Raw genomic sequence first — 18,224 nt, forward strand, 5'->3', positions numbered from 1 at the left:
CAATTTTACTGGCATTTTTACACTTCTAAGCTCAAGGATTAATATATTTCATTAAAAAATGTAATTTGGCAAAGGGATTAATCCATAATGCTCAGAATTCTACAAAACACCACAGCTGGAGTAGTAATTATGCCTTTAAGAAGTTACATAAGCCTTTTTATTGCATGTTTTTAATGGGTTCATATGGTACAGTACAAATGCTGAAGTATTTATACAGGGGACAGCAGTGGCACTGGAGTAATCAAGCACATGTCACAATTTGATCACTGAGGGAGACATTCATCTGCAAGTGCTTGGGGAAAAGGTCTCTCCAAGGGGAGAAAAGGTACAAGCCAAAGCACCAGGGCTGCTGGGGAGAACATGTTCCTGGTAGCAGTTTCACAAACAAATGAAGACCTGTAATTAATGCGCTGTGTACTTTTTCTACAGTCTGTCTTGTTTGATATACTGCAGTGTGTCTGTACAGTTTCTGCCTCATTAAAGGCAATAGGATAAAATAAAAGTTAAGAGTGGCTGGCAACATCCTTGGTGAACCTGATGGGTTCATAGGATAGGAGACATGCAAAAATGTCCTGGACCAGTGTGCAGCCCAATTAAGTGACATGCATCCACCTTTAAAAAAGGTCTTACCTATGTGTCTGAAAAGTGTCCCATTTTTGCAGGACACTAAACTCAATATCACTGTCTTTACCTGAACAAAAAGGTTGTTTTTCTGAAGTATTACCATGTGGTCAGACAATCCTTTCCTTCAGCTGGTTGCATTGTAAATGTCTTAGACAAAATCCTAACAATGAGAAGAGAAATGGCCTTGCCTTCAGCAAAAAAGATGCCACAGCTCCCCTGCAGCTGAGCAGCCTGGCCAGGACCAGACGGTGAGGATAAAACTCAGTGCTCTTCCCCCAGGCTCCTTTCAAGTCAGTCTGTCCTCAATGGAATGTAGAGCAGCATCAGTGATGCAGAGATATTGGTATTGATTCAAAACGGAATGACCTCCTTAGCTGGGAGTTTGTATATAGGTTAGGTGTTACCACAGGGGTCATCCTTTTGGCATGTGTCTTTCCACAGCGTGTCTGCCTCCATCCTCAGCCATGGACGTGCAAAGCAGAGGCCAGCCACACGCTTTGAAGATGTGAAGGGGGTTTGTGAAGATGCAGGCATTGCTACAAGCAATCAACATTCAACCAGGCTAATGCTTGTGGTTGTGTCTCAAATCCTGTCTCGCTTGCAGACTCCTTGTTAGGAGATCCGTTTGCCAGGATGCACTGAATTTCTTCAGGAACAAGGTCATTCCTCTTTACCTCTGTCACAAGGTAAAGTACATGCATGCGAAAGCATAAAGGCTCTTTGCAGAGCTTGTGTGATTCCTGCTACAGTCCTAGTAGCAAGGCTGGAGGCAAAGGCAGTGGCTACAGAGGAGGGCCTGCCCTGCCACCTCTCTGCACTTGGGTCAGCATAGCAGAGGTGGCATAGAGTGGGGAGGACTGTCTCAGGGCACACTTACCCTCCCACACAAGGCAGAGGAGAAGCAACTACTCTGAGCAGTAGCTGGGTCAATGCCTGAAGCCAAGCAAACACAGGAACCTCCTGGCTGGTGCCCAGGGCACTGCAGAAGGCAGGGAGAGACCTGAGCTGTGACCTGCAAAGCAGCAGCTGGAAGAGGTAAATCTTCCCCTTAAATTCTCCTCCTCCCTCAGGCTTAACACAAGGGAAAGATGATCACTGATGTACAAGTGACAGGAGTCTTTAGGGATCAAGACTTTTTGCTCAGCCTTCCAGTGCAAAGACAAACAGCAGCAAGATAGCTCTCAGCAACCCAGACAAGAACATTTTAGTGCATAATTATGGATGAGATGCAAAAGGACAAAAAAAAAGAAGGAAAACATCTGTTTGCGTAGAGTTTATTGCCATTCACTTAAGAGGCCCATTAAGTGCCAGAAAAAGCTATTTATCCGTCTGTTTGAGGCAATTACCCTGCTGCAGATCTCTGTGGCAGTTTGCCCTGTGATTACTCCTGGAGTGCTGACGCTCTGCAGACAGATACACTTACCACACAGGAAAAAGACATGGACCGTGCCCACCAAGGTATATGGAGGGGTTTTCAAATGTGGGGTAGCCAGTGCTTCTCAAGGGCTTTAGCTCACACTTTAGCTCTATGGAGAAGCGCGCTATTTCTTGGAGTCAGGTGCCTCAGCCCCTTTCTTTCAAAAATCAAAAGGAGCTTTTTTTTTTTTTTCATTGAAAACACACCTAAAACTGTGGTTATTCTTCCTGTAGCCACTGCCTCAGCAACATGGGATGTGAGAAACCCATATCCAGTTCTTTGAATGCTCAAAGGAGTCTAGTTGTCCCACTTGACCAGCAGACTTCTTGGCTCACCAGGCTGCAAGGTGTGCAGGGAGGAGAGGCTTCATCTGCTTGAAGCCCAGCCCTGCACTCGTTTGATGAGGAGGAAGGCAAGTGTGAGGCTCCCTCTGTGGCTCTAGTGCATTCCCTGAGGGAAAAGTTGTTTTCCAGACCTTCACTTTAGCCAAAATGCTGACTGGAGGTGCTTCAGAACTGTGTCACACTCTAGTGACACAGAAAATAAGTAAGCCTTTCCTCCTCTGGCTCATAAACATAAGGAAAGGCTAATGTAAGGCTTGGATACCAGCTGGTTGGCAGACTTTTCAGAAGTTGAATAAGAAGGCAAGAGAGGTAACAGCGACAGGAGCACAGCACATGATGCACATGGTGCACACCTCTTACAATGTGAGAAATACATTGCCTCCATGGTAGGGAACGGACATGAACAGAAAGCGTGAAAAGCAATGCGGGACTGTTTTCCTAGTGGCTGTTCCATCATCAACTGAGAGAGTTGGACTAGTTTAGCCTGGAGAAGAGAAGGCTCCCGGGAGACCTCAGAGCATCTTCCTAAAGTGAGCCTACAAGAAATCTGGAGAGGGCCTTTTTACAAGGGTGTGGAATTCAAAGCCAGGTTGGATGGGGCTATGAGCAGCCTGGTCTAGTGGAAGGTGTCTTTGCCCATGGTGGGGGGTTGGAACTGAATGATCTTTAAGGTGCCTTCCAATCCAAACCATTCTATGGTTCTATGTTTTTTTTTAACAACAGCTTCTACTATGCTGCTACCTTCATATTTCTGTTTCCTCAATATACTTTTTTTTTAAGCTCTCCCCATATGACATGTTACAGACCTAATGGATTCAAGATTATTCCTTGAGATCTGTTGCAACACCCAAGTCCTCCAAGCTTTATAGCTGTGTGGGATCCCATCAGGCACCCACGTTTCCACTGTGCTCAGCGTCGCTGCATTTGCTCTTTGAGACGGAGTGTGCAGGTTTCAACTGCTTGATCCAACATCTCCCTCTTGTGGATAATAAGGTGTAAAGCAGGATAAATAAAGCATCGTACAACATACGCGATTATTTAATAGCTGTGGAAAAAAAAACAACAAATCTCGGTCCAGACGATTATCTTCTAATTATTACACTTATTCCTAATGAATTTGAATGTCTCACACTGAAGGTTACCTCAAATAGCATTCGACTGGAAACGAATCGTAATGAATGGTGAATGCCAATTTTTGTGTATTTTCCAGAAATTCGGCAAGTCTATGGCGTTGTTTGTGCAAAAAAGATCAACAAAATTCCCTGTTGCAGAACACTATTATTTTATGCTCAAGCTCTAAAATCCATCATATAGCCCCTCTGCTGTCTGCAACTGCAAGGATTGAGAGAAATGTCTCAAAATACAGTCGTTCTCTTTCTGTGCCATAATTACATCCTTGAAGTTCCCCGTGAGCGTGACAGATCGGTTACCATCTGCCCGGGATGCCTATTCAATGTAGATCAGAAAATGTGGATAAGAAGGAAATATTCAAGTATAGTCCAGTTAACTTTTGTCCAGACATGCCTGGGCTTAAGAAATGGCACAAGGATAAAATTCTCTGCACAGGTGACAGCTAAGTCCTTCTTTCTTTAGGGTGCTTTTCATCATCATAGGAAGTCAGGGAGGTTTAATGACCTTCCACTGTTAATCCTCTCCTACATAAGAGTGTTTCCCTGACACTTGCTCTGCGTTTCTAGATGAAGACTGCAGAGCCAATGCAACAGCATAGACAGATTTGAGATCAAAATGGAGTTTTGCAAGTTCCTCAGCTTCAGCTGGAGCTGGAGAGTTAATCTTTGCTTCAGTTCCTGGCAAGGGTCTTGGGTGAGGAGCAGAAACTCAGGGATGGTTGATAAGATACTGCCAGAGACTGACACCCGAGGCTAGGCAGCTGAAGTAAGAAAGGATTCATCTCAACAAACTTCAGCTGCCTAAAAGCCAAGCAGTCAGTGTCAGTGAGCCATTTTTCAGACACTGAAACAGCATGACTCACCTTTGCAGGCAGATGTATAGTTGGCACAGGGCAGCGTCACTATATATCTATGGATATATTTTAGAATATTTAAATTTGCCATGCCTAGGGAGAAAAATGAGGGAGGGATATGCGAGTATTCCCAAAATATTAGGACATATTCTTGGCAAGTTGAAAGCTTCTGGAACAAAAAGCAGAGACATCTGAGTAGGATGCTCAGCCCTTGTGTGGCATCACCTTGGCAGGGAAGAAAACCTCTGTGTGAGACAGTAAGGTTTAAAAGGAATATCATTCTGGAGATGGGGAAAGTGAGCAGGCAGAGAGGAGCAGGAGTTCATGATGGCAAGTCCTTAATGGTGCCATTTTGACTTCTTTATAACTGCAAGTAAGTGGGAAATGACAAGGTGCAATCTGGACAAATAAATCCCCTTTAACAGGACACAGGAGCTGGAGCAAACAGGATGAATGTACACTTGTTTCTATTTGCTATCAGTCTGAAAATAAGATATGGGTCTAAAGTGCTTGATTTTTATGTAAGGATATTGAAATATCAGAGACATTCCAGAAAAATAATTACTGGTTCATTGTAATAGCATAATAAAAATTACATGGCAAAGAACCGAAATAGATCACTTCCAAATGAGGAAAAGGACATGAACTCTGTCAAATTAAAAGCAGAAACAGAAAGGCAGCCTAAAAAAGATTTTGAGGAAATAACTAATAGACAAAAAGCTTCCTCTACCCCAGCAGGAGCAGGGAGCTTGCTGGAAGGTTCTGCAGATGACCAGGATATGCAGTGAGCAGATGATCAGCATGGCAAAGAAGCCTGAGAGAAAACAAGCCCTAACACAACAGTTAAACAGATTACTTGTGTCTGCATTCAGTGTAGAAAAGTTTAGTGAAATTCCAATAGCAGAGCTATTTGTTAAGGGAATAATGCAGAGAAGCTGCCTCAGATTGAAAGGCCATTAGATGAGGTTTTAAAACAAATAGATGGAAGGGAGAGTAGCAAATTCATGAGAAGCAGATTTTAAGGAATGCAAATGGGAAATTGTTGCACTATTAGGACTGGTGTACAAACTTTTACTTGAAACAGCTGGAAAAAAAGGAGAATGGTTCATGACATTGTTTTATTTTAAGTGCTGTGAGGGATCTGGAGAAATGCAGACCACTAAATCTAATACCGGTAGCAGGGAAATGGTAAAAGCCGTGGTAATACAATATTTGCAAGGAGTGATACACACCGAGAGGGAAGAATTGGCAGAGCTTTGCAGTGAGGAGCTATGAAGCTGTGCTTCACAACCCTCTTACGGCTTCAGAGGAAACAGTGAAGCTGCAGACTAAAGCAACCATTCAGTATGATCTACTCAGCTTCTGGAAAGCCCTTAGTAACATCTGTCACCAGGGATTCATAAAGAAGCTAATCCGCCAAGGGGTAAGAGGGAAGATCCTCTCATGAGTCAGCAACTGCATACAGGATAGAGAGACAAGGTAACAATAAATCATCTGTTTTTCACAGTAGAGAAAAGTCACCAGTGACATCTTGTAGGGATCGGTGGGCTAATACACAGAGCCATCAGTCAGGCAGTAAACAGTGAAGTGGCTCAGTCTGTGGTGGTACCAGCTTGTTTAAGATAGTAAAATACAAAACTGCCTGCAAGGAGCTACAAAAATCATCATCACTAGAGCCTTCTCCAGCCTAAACAACCCAAACATTTCCCTTTTTCCAGTCAGTGGGAACTTCACTGGACTGCCATAACTTCTCAAATATGATGGATAGTGGCTTAGCCAACTCACCCACCAGCGCCTTCAGGACCTGCAACTGCATCTCATCAGTTCCCATGGACTTGTGCACCCTCAGGTTCCACAGATGGTCTCATACCTTTTCCCATGTATTTTTACATTCCATGTTAGCTGGGGACAAAGCTGCAGTTTGACAAGCCTTAAGCCAATACTGCTGCCAAAGCAGCAGCTCTACCCTTTTGTACTCCTGGAAAGGACAAATGATGGGTGGGGGGAATGAAAGATTAGCCTTCAGAGCTGAGGAGAAGAGGGCAAGGCTGCTGAAGGCACGGTTGGCTTAGGCTGATCCCAGGTGCTTATTGACCTATAGTTAATTTGGTGATGTTTCTTCTGACGGCTGTCTCTTGTGAAGGAAACCATCCTCATACCCCCTGAGAACAGCAGGAGTTGGCAGCCATGTCTGAATGTGGCCTTTCTTGGCCCTGTCAGGTCATCACAAATGAAAAAAAAACCCTTTGTTTATGAAAGGAACACGAGAGAAGTGACCTTTGCTCTATTATTAGAACTTTATCAGTTCATTTCACTTACGTGAACTCTTAAAGGATTTTGATTTGGTTTGTAACTATAAGCTCAAAAAAAAACCCTACAGAAAAGTGGATGTTAATCCTTCTGAATAAGCCAGTTAAGATCTAATAAGTGGCTTAATCCCTGGAAGACCTATACTCCGACAGTAAACTCAGATTTAGGAGCGACTACCTTCAGCCACATCAACGCTTGGGGAATTGCCGAGACGCCCACTTAGCCTCTGCCACAGAGTGAGTGTCTGGGTTCTGGTGGTCTCAGAAGCTGGTGTTAAGATCCTTGTTGGTTTGTCTCAGATTCATTCATACCCGCTGTTGCAAGGAAAGCAGCCAGTGCCAATGCAAAGTAGAAAAGAGATGCTTGCACTCGCAAGACCACTCTGATAAACCCTCTCTGTCAAACACAGGCCACGTCAATGCTGCTCGTAGGAGGAAAAAAATCATCTGTGTCTGTGAGCAAAATCTGAAGGGCTTGGAGACAAAAAAAAGAGATTTGCAAACAGGTGTGAGAAACGGTGTGCAAACCCACAGCTCATATGGGGCAACTTCTCTCAAAACTTTGCATTAAGCTCCCTGAGGTGTAATGTGGGTGAATGCAGTGATCAGTGTCACATACCTGCTCTTAAAGTCACACTTGCCTGGTCATTGTGCACTAACATTGCTTTCTGTAAGAGCTGACCCTGAGCACTGGAATGCAGCACTGCAGGAATCTTCTTTTCCTTGTAAACCATATGGAAAATTGTAAAGTTTGTTACCAAGATGGCAGGAGTAAAGGCAATACTAGATCAGATTTGGCACAAGAGGAAACAACTAGTTTTTACTGAATGTGAACGTAGTGCATCTGATATCCTCCAGCTGCACATGAAGAAATGCTAAATACTGCAGCAATGTGACCCCCATTATGTGAAGAATATTTAAATATCCTGCCTTCTCTTTAACATGAGGCTAGAAGAAATGCCTAGGGGCAGAAACAATGCCAGACAGAGGAGGAGCAAAAACTGGACAAATATTTGAATCAACTCATCATGCCTTTCCAAAGCAGCAGCTGGAAGCCAGGTGCGATACCACTCAGCCTCTGCAACGGCACAAGCTGATGTCTTAGGTTTCTTCTATCCAGTAATGGAATAGAAGTCCAAAGCTGCTACTAGGAGATGCCACACTAGCCTGTTGTAAATGGAAAGGGAGCCTCTGGGATTCAAAGCTTGGCCTTTGATGAGGAGCCTTGCAGGGCAGCAATGCACTCTCCCACAAGGCAAGCAGCTTCTTTGGCTGTGCCCCTGTGCACCGAAAAGCCACCTGCACCATGACCATAGTTGTGGACCACCAAGAGCTTAACTCCTCCTTGACTCAAGACCTCTCTCTGCAGTCTCACACACTGCCTGGATGGCCTCAAGCCCACCTTCACCTGAATGTCTTGAGCTCCCCGCAGTGAGGGCTCAAGGGAGCAGCATCTGTTAAAGATGTCTTTGGTAGTGCCAGGGTCAGGGGAGAGACTCCAGTTCTCCTTTTCCCTGGTTCCCCCCAGGGTTATCCTGTGTATGCCTGGGTAGATGTAAGTTAAGCCATCCCCATCCCGGATGAAGTTTTTCACCCAAGGAGCATGAACCTCGAGTACTTGTCCTCTGACAGGAAGGAGCTTCTTGTCCCCTACCAGCTGGTGGGCTCCAATGCCTGCACAGTTGACAACTATGTCATATTTGCTATGCAGCTCCCACAAGTCTGCAACTTTTCTGGTGTACATCTGGATGCCGGTTGCTTTCAACCTGCAAAAGACCACAGAAGTGAGGCAGAGAAGAAATCCCTAAACCCTCATGTAATTATTATGGACATTCAGTAAATGAGATAGATTGCCTTTAACACAGTGGTCAAAACCAAACAGGTTGGACAAAAGGCAAAAAAGAAAAAAAAATGCTGTGAGGTTTCTGTATGTTATTTGTCTGATTTGATCTCATCAAAGCTATTTTTTAGCATACTTGGGCTGGAAAAGATGCATCTGGTTGATCAATATTAGACAAGGGTCTGGCATAAGACCCTAGGCAGACAGTCAGGTCCTCATGTTCAAGCCAAATTCCACCCTAAACTTGCCTGAAGCTTGAAGCCCTTCCCTATGGAAAAACATTGGCATGAGATGGAGCCCTGCATCCTGCCAGCTGGATCCAGTTGCTGGGGGTCTTTAGTGGGGGTACCAAGTAGGAGATCCTGTCCTTTGCAATAGTCTGGCAGCTGGCAAAGTGATCAACCCCACTATAAACCCATTGGTTTCCCTCAAAGCAGTGAGTTAGCAGAGGATCCAGGGCACGGCTGATGCTCTGAGGGTTTGGTTTGGCAAGGCACTGAGGCTGGCTGGGAAGAACAGGGGAGGTCTCATGCAGCAGCTCTGGCTGGGCAGCTTGCTGGGAGAGCTCGTAAGTGTTGTAATTGGGACTCTGTCATCATGACATAAAAAAATACACCAATAAAAAAACTGAAAACTCCTAAATTCAGGCAAGCAAGCATGAAAAAAATTCCTGAAGCCCATTTTTGGACCAGAAAGGTGGGCAAAGAGACAATTTTCCTTGTGGATTGCCAGGAGAATTGTCTATAAATACTGCTTGAGTCACTAGGGACTTGAGAATTAGTTACATGTTTAATATGCTTTCGCTTCTGATCACCAGGGAGAAGAGAAAGAAAAGGAGCTTGATCATCTATTAGACTACATCTTTTGAGAATTAAATTGGCTACGGCAGGAATAAGGAGAGAGCAGAAGTCACATGGCAGATACTAAATGCGTTGTACAACTCAGTTGTACGTCAGCAGAAATTTCTGACTCGGTTAGGTAATGAAACATGATGGAGAATTTGCACCAAGGAGACAGCAAAGACCTCACATGGCACTGATGGCACTGAAGTACTCCCAGCCTGGCTGGCTGCTAGAACAGGACTCAGGTTTTCACATTTTGCAGTGAGATGAAAGGCATGCAAGAAGCCAGCTGAGCTGGCAATTTGTACCATGGTGTCAGTACACGTTTCTTCACTTAACCTCAAATCAGCTTGCAGCCTATTGCTTTCTCTCAAGAGGAGACAGCTATTGTCTCACTTTATGGGTACTTAAGTGGATTAAATGCACATGCCGGATGTCAAAACCTTTTTATATCTGCATCCTGACTTTCCTGTGGCTATCTAAAATCCACATATTTTGGGGAAACTTGGAAACTGGCAGATTTTCTAACCTTCATGTCAATCCAGGCATGAACTCTAAAGCCATGAACTCCTGAGAGTCAGGGCATCAACCGTCTTATACAGGCAATCATTTCCAAAAGATTTGCTACAAGATGATACTATTTGACCATTTTTTACCTGACTGGATTAAGAAATTAGTTCAATTGTTGACCAAATTTGAGCTTAATTGGTCCATCTTACTTCTTAAGTGCAGGCTTCAGAGATAAGACAACTTTCTAGACATGCCCATTCTCCAGGGGTTGGACGTATCTTCAAGAACAGAGGGGTATTATTTGGGAAGTTTGACAAATGAGGAGCACCCACAAGTTTTCTTAGGAGATGGGAGGTGCCCAATGTACCTTCAAGGTCTGGCTGGCCAAGTGTGGCCCTGTGGTTGTGTCAGTCCTATGCCCAGAGGCACTCCTGCTCTAAGCCTGACTGTACAGCTACAGTGGTAGAAAGTGGACATTGCATAACTGGGGCCTTTCACATTTTGAAAACTCAGTTATTTATTTCTGGTGCTTCTCCCCAAGGGAGAACTTGCTGAATTTTCCCCAGTGAGAAACAGCCCTTTGCCAGTTTTGCTCAAACCTAAGGCTCTCAAGAAATCCCGAGCTTGCCCCCAGTCCCTCTGCCTCCATTTCTCTCCATGTGCCCATCCTGCAGCAAAACCAACCTTTTCTCCAGCCACAACAGGTAGGGTGGACAGTCACATTTCAGTGTTGTAAAGGCCTGACCAGATCGATGCTGTGGAAACTTCTGGAGTTCTGCTTTGGACATTGGTCGAAATGCCAGGACAACATCCGACCAGAAAGGTAACTCTTCCTTGGGAGTGTTTTTAAAGACCTGCCACCTAAAAGGACACATGACAAAAGCTGCAAAACCTACTGCTATTGCTCTGCCATGTTATGTGTCACAGCAATCTCTGCACAAACCCAGAGATTCAGGAACCTGTTTCCCACTCATCAGAGTAGCTCAGCAAGCTTAACAGCAATAGGGAACATTGCTGCCTGCTACTGCAATACCTGCCTTGGCAAACAGGCAGAGGGCTGCCACAGCTGAGCTTGAGGGTGACACACCATAGTAAATGAACTGGAGAGAATTCTTCCAACTATACTGCATATACTTCCAGCTGTAGAACTACAAAGTCCCCTCACCACGGTTGCAGCCACCCTGGCTGGACCTGCACATAGGGTCACTTGCACACCTGGTCACAGCTTTTTGGGTACCCATAAAGCTACAGTGACCAGCCTCAACACTCCCAAGAGGCGAATTTCTGTACGTAATAGGCATTATTAAAAAAACCCAACCCAACACACCCCCTGCAACTGCATTCGTATACCTAGCTGCTGAAGCTGGAAGACCATGCAGCCCCATCCCTATGGAGACCACCTATGCTGCAAGCAACCGGTGGATGACAGTATGGAAAACATCAGTTATTAAAAGACATTTGGTGCTGGCCAGTCTTGAGTGGTTTCTCTGTGTGCACCTATGAATGATTTTTGCTTCAAAATACATCATATCTGAGCAGCTGCAATTCAGTTTCTTGGGAATACTCCATGAAGTTACTCCATGAAGGGAATACCCCTGAAATCCGGCAAGGAAAACCTCTCTGCTCCAGCACACAGTATAGACATGCTAAAGGCTGCCCCAGGGGGCTGTTCTTACCCAGAAACCAGGTGAATGCCAGCCTCTGATGCCTCAGTTGAGTTGCTGATGGCAAAAAGGTAAGTAAAGGTCTCTTTGAACCACTGCTTCTGCACGTGGATCGGTGTGTCTGCAAGTAATCAAAACCAAACACACAGAGAGGAATAATGTAAAGAACAGAAACGTACAATCCAGTGTTGATGAACGCAGCTTATGGCACTCTTCTTCCTGAATCTCTGTGCATCTCTGCACGTGCGGGCACACAGCAGCATGAGGTGCCATGAGCAGCACCACGCGGGGCTACACATACCTGGGTAGGTGTGAGGGATGAGCATCCCAGCTGCAACATCACTTGTTGTGTTGGGGCTGAACTGCTCTGAAAGGATGGTCACAGAGCAGCTGGGATAAGTCTCCATGATGCACAGCGCTGTGGACAGGCCGATGACTCCCGCACCAACCACTGCGACCTTGGGTGCTGCCATCCCCAGGATGACGTGCCAGAGGAGAGAGGTACCTACCCTGCATTTGGAAATCACATATCCAGATTTTTGAGAAGTATTCCAATAGCCACTACCCCATCCTCAGCACAAGAGCAAAGGCAAGAGAACTATCTGTATGTACAGCACTGGTGTTTATGCACTAGCAATCCGGGGCAAGGGTTTTTCAATGTACCTGCGGGAGTGAGGCACTCATCAAGTTTTCTATAGTGTCAGAGGCAAAAGTTTGAGCTCTGGGGAAATTAGCTTTCAGGCACCAGGAGCAAAAGGGTTGTTTGAACATCAGGATCTCCAGCAATGAGGTTTGTCGCTGCCTGGGCAGTAGAAGCAAATTGCACAGGAGGCAAATTGGTTACACGGAGCAAAGAGTTCAGTGCATTGTGGATGATGTTTTTCTTAACATGCATCTTAGTTCCTCTGCTGTGCAGGGCTCCCCCTCTGACCCTGACGACTGGGTTAGCGGCATAGGTCTGTCCTAGAATGTGTGAGTTTTAGCTATTAAACACAATGCATAGTTTCATGGGTACAGCCTGGCTGTTTACACTCCCACATATAAAACTTGCTTGAGCAATGATGCCTTGGTGGGAAAAGTGTGAGAAGAGAAGCTACCTGCACCCTGGGGGATTTTGTGCCCCTAGTAACCTGAGGTCTCCAACCTATCCTTGCCCCCCAGTACCTGCCTGTGTGACCCCCTGCCTTGGACAGATTTGTGGGCATCTGAGGCTGCCACTTTCCCAGCAGCACATGGTGGTACCCAGGAGCCAGCCAGCCTTGCTGCCCCAAGAGCCTGTATATTTGCCTCTCTTTGCCTTGCTTTATGTCCTGGAGCAGCTCCACTCTACCCCTCAGCATCTTCAACTGCTGATTGCTACTCCAGGGGGTGCAATATGTCTGCTTTCCCTAGTCCAGACCAAGTCTGGGAGCTTGGCACCTGTCCTAATGAGTGGCGCACATCTCCTGGTTGATAATCACCTGGCTGCCCATCCCAGAGAGGTGCCAGTCTATGTGCCTGGCCACAGCCACCCAACAGGTTTCACACCAGTGGAGACACGAAGCACAACTGAACTGTGCAACTCAGTGCACCCTGCAAACTCCCTGAAGGCAGGAGCTAAATGTCCAAAAGAGACCAGGCAAGCTCAGAGGCAATAAATCCCTCAGCAGCTTTGAAACAGGTGATTTGGATGCAGTTGCTGGCTCAGGTGCTCCTTCAAGGGGTCACTGTGAAAAGCTGAGCATGGATGCAGGGGGAGAATCTCCTTGGCCTATGGGTCTTATGTTTGCCTGGAGTATTCTACCAGTATTCACTCTTGGAAAGGATGCTGAGTAAGACGGACCTTTGGTCTTGCCTCCTTATGGTCTTGCTTCCTGTTATGGGACTCACTCACCCCTGACTGTAGAAATCCAGCCTTACTAATTGCTTTCCAAGAACTTTTCCTGGAAACCAGTGCCTGCAGTTTTAAGGACAGGCTGATTTCCCATCATCCTGTGGCTTTTGGTGTCTGATGTAAATTCAGGCAAGCAGACTGTGTAGGATTATGATAGGTCAGGTTTATTTATGAGATCCGTGCTCACAACTCTTCACACAGCTTCTCACTTACCCCTGAGGTTTTCCTACTTAAAATTTGATGGTCTACTATGTAGGAAGAGAGAGAGGAGCAGGTATCACTGCCCATCATTGTCCATCTGCATCACAGCCAAGGGTTGTTACAACCCCTCTTCTTCCACTCAGGGCAAAGTTTAAGCTTCTTCCTGTTAATTATTACATCTTCTTTCATAAGCTGACTGTAAAAGTTTCCCCCACACAGTAGGAAAGAAGATGAAGAGCAGAGGTAGAAGATACCCTGAACCTGAACCAGAATCACTGGCCTGCATGGGTTGCCACTCACAAACCACATCTGAAAAAGGGCTGGGGCAAGGGGAAGAAGAAGGGGAAGAGGAAGGGGAAAGGAAGGGGAAAAGGAAGAGGAAGGGGAAAGGAAGGGGAAAAGGAAAAGGAAGGGGAAGGGAAATGAAAGAGGAAGAGAAAGGGGAAAGGAAAGGGAGATATTAGCAACAAGAAATGGGAGGGGTAATAATGATAAAAATACTTAGGAAAATTGGTTCTGAGAGAGGTCTCTAAACACGCTTTTATTAACAAACCTTCTCACTCAGCCTTGGCAGCTGTGGAAATGGCATACGGCTCTTAGCATGCCCAGTGAGCCTCCCAGCTGTTCATGGATGACCAGAGTCCTGCTTTTTCAGCCGCCCCTGGGATATATGTGACAGGTACATTATGCATCTGCAAGAGATGTGCCCTTCGTTGCCACTCACCACTCTTATTCGCAGAAGCCCTTGAATGGTGATGGAGATTGAATTTCCTGACTGACCTCACTGTTGCTGAGGGAGAGAGGGGAGCTGCAGCTCGGCGGAGGGTCAGGTTTCACAGGTCTTCCCAGTTTGGATGGGATTTTCAGTATCAACTGATCTCAATGTTGCAAAAGCCAGCTAGGGCGAGGAGGGGCTGCTGGTGGGTCTGCAGCCTGCAGGAATGGCTCAGAAGGCTGTTGAATTCACCATTTTTCAAGCACTTACTGCTGCAGCCCAGGAGCACATCAAGCCCTAATGTGTTAATGTGCCAAAAACTGACCGCCTGTAAAGCAGGAGCTACACACAGCTTGTAACAGCAAGTGCAGCTCAGGCTTTGCAGAGCCACTTACCTCTGCAGGTAACTGTCTGATGACCTGCAGGTAACCTCTGCAGGACTGTCCTGCACAGCCTGCCTCACCTGGAAGCCTTGTACCTTCTGGGAGAGCACAGGAGGAGAAACGGTATTAAGCTGATGTGGCAGGGCAGCTTGATGCCAGTGAGGGTGACACCTCTTGCCCCCTCAGACTGGCTTGTGCTGAGGGGGTTGCAAAAATCAGTGTTTAAAAGGCTAATCAGTTGCAGTAGGTGTTGGGAAGGCAGGCAAAGGATGTCAGGTACTGCTTATCTCTGTCCTTGCTTAGTGTCAGAATGGGAAAAAAGCCAGACAAAGCCACCCGGAGCTGTAATTCCCCAGCAAAGAGGACACCAGCTGCCTGACACAGGCTTCATGCCCCTGCTGTCCTCCTGCTCCTCCCAGAATGAATAGGTATTTTTTAAATTGAGATACTTTGTGATGTGACTTAATGATCCAACTCCTGCAACTGACAATGCTGACAATGTCAGCCTCATGTGATGCAAGCAGGTACTTACTCTTTTTTGCCTCACACAGCTGTATGTCATCACTGAGTGCCACCAGCCTTCAGCCTTATAACATCATTCTAGCAGTGGATAGATCAGTATGGATAAACACACTGGTCAACAGCACACATACATGCACACACAAATCTGGAGAGGGCCTTTTAACAAGGGCATGTAGGGATAAGCTGAGGAGGAATGGCTTTAAACTGACAGTGTGTAGACTGAAATAAGATATTAGGAATAAGTTCTTTGCTGTGAGGGTGGTGAGACACTGGCAGAGGTTGCCCACAGAAGCTGTGGCTGCCCCATCTCTGGCAGTGTTCAAGGCCAGGTTGGACAGGGCCTGGAGCAACCTGGTCAAGTGGAAGCTGTCCTGGCAGGGTGGTTGGAACCAAGGTCTCTTCAAACCCAACCCATTCTATGATTCTGTGATTTTATTACACACAGAGAAACATGCATACCCACTGCCAGCTGCAGCTGTAGCCTCTTGGCCCTTGGTCCCTCCAGGCTGTAACAGACCATGGGATACTGGCATCCCTCAGCTGGAAGAGCTGCATAAATGCTCTCACTTTGGCATCACTGCATTACAGACAGAGCCGCTCACCATGCCCTTTTCTCCCTATGGCTCAACTCCACATGCATGCTTCTCTGGCAGGCTGGATACTCTTAGCTTGTGTTGCAACCTGGCTGACCTACTAAGCAAAGCATTTTACACATGCAAATAAGCAGCTGAAAAAAAACCAATTGAACTGTTGACCAGAAAATGGGTAAACAGGAAGTAACCAAAACATGTTACATTTGAAAGCCCTGTAGGGATTGGGTTTTTTATTAACTCTCACTATACAGAAGTGATGAAACATTGCTTTGGATCTCCTGAAGCTTACAATAGCCCCGGAGCAAAGGCTCCAGCCTTTCTGAACTACCATAGAGGGCTCCTTATCCACCAAGGCTGCTGCACCAACTGACCCTGTCCATGTCCAACGTGGAACACTTTATCCCTTCCTTTATTTGCAGTTCACTCTTTTGCTTATTCACTTCCCCTGTTTACAAGCTCCTGCAGTGTTGTATCCTTTTGCCTGACCGCAGAGTGGGGTTCTGTCAGGCTCTTTGCTAAAGGTAGTTAGAGATGCTCGTGAAGCTTGAGCCATTCTTAAGTTTGCTAAGGAGGTGGCCCCAGTTTTGGCTTTTGACTCTGACCTGGTCTCTCTTCCGTCATCTGGGCTGCTTTGCGAGATGTACATTTGGGACCTGCCACAGGAAGAAGGCGAGGGTGCGCTCTCTTCACCGAACAGCTCTGGAAACTCCTTGTGATCCCCTCAGCCTTTCTGCACACACAGCACTACTGCCAGAAAGCAGGAGTCTGATCCACTATCACAGGAGACCCGAGGGTTCTCAGGGAGGCCTCAGCTCCTCTTTCAGATAGGTGTTCCCCTATGCATGCACAAGAAACACCTCTTACAGGACAGTAGGTTACACCCACCCTATGAGCCACCAGCAGCAGTAACTTCCACTTGCAGCACGTACACGCAGAGCAATGCGCTGGCTCTTCTCCAAACCCAGGGAGGTCTGCAACCCTCTTTCCCTGCAGGGAGCTGCTGAGCCTGCTGCCTCTCTGTGCGGGGAGAGGGGAAGCAGGGAGAAGAGGAGGTTTGGCAGGCCCCCGGCTCCCCCGGGGGGCGGGGGCAGGGTAAGGCAGAGCAGCCACAGCCAAACCCTGCGGCTCGCCGCTCACGCCACAGCCACCCGTGACAGCCACCGCATTCATACTGCGCAGCTGCCCCCGTCTGTGGCCTGAAGCTCTCCCTTCCTGAGCTGACAGAGCTGGTTTGTGCCAGGTCCCTGTGCAGGCCCCCCCAGGCCACCTTCCCCGGCCAAGAAGGGCTCCGTTAGCTAACATTTCCCTCTTCGACTGGAAGTAGTCCAAAAAAACCCCACCAAAACAGCACAAACAAGTGGGCAGAGAAGGCAATACCTGGTGAGGAGGAGGCCCCCGTCCGGCTGCAAGAGACACCTTCCCGGGAAGTGCGGGGGAGTAGGAGAGCACGGAGCGCGTTGCCGGGGAGGAGGCTGAGGGGCTGTTGGCAGCTCCCTTTCCCCGAGGTGGCTTCCCGAGCCCCCAGCTCCCCGTCCCTCTGCTAATGAAGGAGCTGTTTGTGCCCAGGCAAAGGCCACGTCCAGCGCTGGCACCTCTCCCGGAGCGCCCGGCCGCCGCGCGTTGGCGCTGACGAAGCTTTGCCGTACGCGGCCTGCTGGTACCTTTTTTCCTGGGTGATTTCCCCCGTGCGCTCGCTCCAGCGCTGCTGCTGTCCTGCACAGAACACGTTGTCCTTTTAACTCTCCTGCGAGCAATTAACTGTGTTCTGAAGCTGTCCCAAGATTGCCACAATGCTTGTGCAATCGTGCTAGCAGTGAGGATGGCAGCAACACGAGCGTGTCCCTGGGGCCAACCATTTCAGTCATCACTGGTCAATGAAGAATGAGTCCCTGCTAAACCGCAAATGCCTAACGAGCACAGCCAGGCGGGGCTGTTTGGATTAACCTTTTCAGCAGAAAAACACAAATTTGTCAAAAGCAAACCTGTCTGGAGGATCACTGGGATGAAATCGTAGGCCAGGGCTTCCTGGCTCCAGGGCATTTGCCATTAGCAGGACATTTTGGCTAATATTTGACAGCCTGAGCTTTTGTCCCTAAGCAGGCTCAGCAAGGTGGTGTTTGCAGACCGTTTCCCTCCCTGACGCTGCCGAACAGCATTTGTCATGGAACTTCCAAATTTGTCATGGAACTTCCTATTCTTCATAGCCTTTTAAATACGGAACAGTAGCCATCCGAAGGGCATCTGTACGTACAGCAGCATCATGCAAAGCATGTGGCCAGCTGATCACCTTATTCAAAACGGCTTTTCTTTCTCATCACTGGCACTGAGACTGTGGAGAGAATCTTCACAAGAATCTCCCCTGGGTGCTGGTTTTTTCTTATTCCTGTGAAAGTCAGTTACCTT

At 47.1% G+C, this 18,224-nt stretch overlaps 1 protein-coding gene across 1 annotated transcript; it reads right to left on the reverse strand.

The window, feature by feature from the left end:
- Window positions 1-4,718: 4,718 nt before the first annotated feature.
- Window positions 4,719-17,447, reverse strand: DDO (D-aspartate oxidase). The gene is made up of 5 exons (XM_057413228.1): window positions 17,199-17,447; window positions 11,836-12,044; window positions 11,547-11,655; window positions 10,555-10,731; window positions 4,719-8,444 (listed from the first exon to the last, which is right to left on the reverse strand). The coding sequence occupies exons 2-5, from the start codon at window positions 12,005-12,007 to the stop codon at window positions 7,877-7,879; spliced, it is 1,026 nt and encodes a 341-aa protein (XP_057269211.1). The 5' UTR covers window positions 12,008-12,044; window positions 17,199-17,447; the 3' UTR covers window positions 4,719-7,876.
- Window positions 17,448-18,224: the final 777 nt, after the last annotated feature.

Source organism: Pezoporus wallicus, unplaced genomic scaffold, assembly GCF_028554395.1.
Source record: "Pezoporus wallicus isolate ANWC-B61680 ecotype Strahan unplaced genomic scaffold, APGP_CSIRO_Pwel_v1 contig_7505, whole genome shotgun sequence".
Lineage (NCBI taxonomy): Eukaryota > Metazoa > Chordata > Aves > Psittaciformes > Psittacidae > Pezoporus > Pezoporus wallicus.